The 1658-nt window shown below is 38.4% G+C and overlaps 1 protein-coding gene across 1 annotated transcript in view; it reads right to left on the bottom strand.

Moving 5' to 3' along the window:
• The window catches only part of nhsl2 (NHS-like 2), a gene marked incomplete in the record, with an annotated part of 202245 nt that overhangs the window by 29087 nt on the left and 171500 nt on the right, over positions 1 to 1658 (bottom strand). The window contains 1 exon segment of the mRNA XM_014018260.1: positions 1228 to 1471. Coding sequence (XP_013873714.1) covers positions 1228 to 1471 — 244 coding nt within the window.

The following is a 1658-nucleotide window of genomic DNA, read 5'->3' as shown; positions in this document are numbered from 1 at the left end:
CACCATCCATCCATCCATTCATCCATCCATCCATCCATCCATCCATCCATACAATGTCCATCCATCCATGTAATAAATGTAAACATATCCCCTAATCTGGACAATTTAACTTTATTGTATTTGCCATAGGCTTTCTTTATATTTAATAACAATAGGATGTCCAATAAAACAATTAGAGAATCTTTTTTTATCATTAGACTGCACATGCTTGGGTTTTATTTTTCTGGCTGTCAGAATAAACAAATGAATCACAGACATTTCATTTAGGTTAAAAAGTCTGCTTAACTTGTTGAAGACATTCAACAGAAAGATATTTTCAAGAAGTTAGTTTTGTTTCTTCCTGGAACAGTTAGAAACCAGAACAAGTGTATAAAGTACTGGGGAAAAAATACCTTAACAGAAAATGACTTMGGTAAAAACTRATTTCACRGATRCAAACAGTAWAAGTCATAAAACTGATCACAATAATCTGAAAATGAACAATGAAAATACTTTTAAACTCTAAAAAAATGAAGTGCTGAATTTACTAAACAAAGTTATGTCGACTGGTTTTACTAAACCGAGTTGAGTAACTGTAAAGCAATTTACTCAACTGTAACTTCTGAAAAACTAGAATCAGATTTTGTTTTTTTGCATGTCAAATAACTCAAACAACCCAACACAGTGAAACTGTCTCTCCATTTGGCTGTTTGAATAACCATTTGAGCGAGGAGTCATTCCATTCTTATTTCATCTCCACCACCAAATTCATACTGAAAGCCATTTAYTTGTTCGCATTTTTGCTGTTGAAATATTGCAAACTGGGTTAGTGCTTCAGATTGCTCATCAAGGTGATGAAACATTCATGAGTTTTTGGAGAAACTGTGTTTGTGCCRATCCAAACTTTCCAGAGGAAGGATCCGGGAAGAGTTATAGCGTGCATGCTGATTTAGTCCAGAATATTTAGAAAGCACATCCTYGATAACTGTGAATAAACATCCTGGAGGCTCAATTTGCAATGAAAGCAATGACTTTGAATAACTTCTCCCCCCTCCAGTCCCTACTGTAATCAAAAATAAATAAAACCAACAAGCTTTCGAAATTACCTCTAAAAAAAGGGAAACTGGCACATTTAACCATTACTGATTTAATCAATATCATTTTACGTTTGTTTATTGTTGACGTAGCTGGTTTTTTCCATTTAGACTCAGTTTAAGTTTTTTTTCAGTTTTGTTTTTTTGTTTTTACCTGGGATGTCGTGTGGTATGAAGTGAGCTGGTGTGCGTCTTCCCAGGTGCCAGCGGGGTTTTTCGGCGACAGGCGGTCCCGTCGTGGCCGAAGTGGCTGTGCTGCTGCTACTGTTGTTGCTGCTCCAGCCCAGAAGGGGGCGATCTGAGCCGCATGGGGACGGGGATGGAGATGGGTTGAACGCAGACCTCAGACCGAACACAGAGGAGGTGGTTTCATCTTCGTASAGTTGCTTGGACGCAGGCTGGATGAGGAGAAGGAAGGAAGGGGCGACGTGCATTATAAAATAAGTAAACATTGGGATTTTGAAATCTTGTATATACATGCATGCTCACAACCCCACACAAACTGGTGTTCAGATTCTGGGGTTTCTGACGGTCATTGAAGGTGTGTATGTATGTGTGTATGTGTGTGTGTGTGTGTGTGTGTGT

The sequence above is a fragment of the Austrofundulus limnaeus genome, unplaced genomic scaffold, assembly GCF_001266775.1.
Source record: "Austrofundulus limnaeus strain Quisiro unplaced genomic scaffold, Austrofundulus_limnaeus-1.0 Scaffold188, whole genome shotgun sequence".
Lineage (NCBI taxonomy): Eukaryota > Metazoa > Chordata > Actinopteri > Cyprinodontiformes > Rivulidae > Austrofundulus > Austrofundulus limnaeus.
Note: the sequence above shows the minus strand (reverse complement) of the source record. Positions and strands in the feature narration are given on the sequence as shown.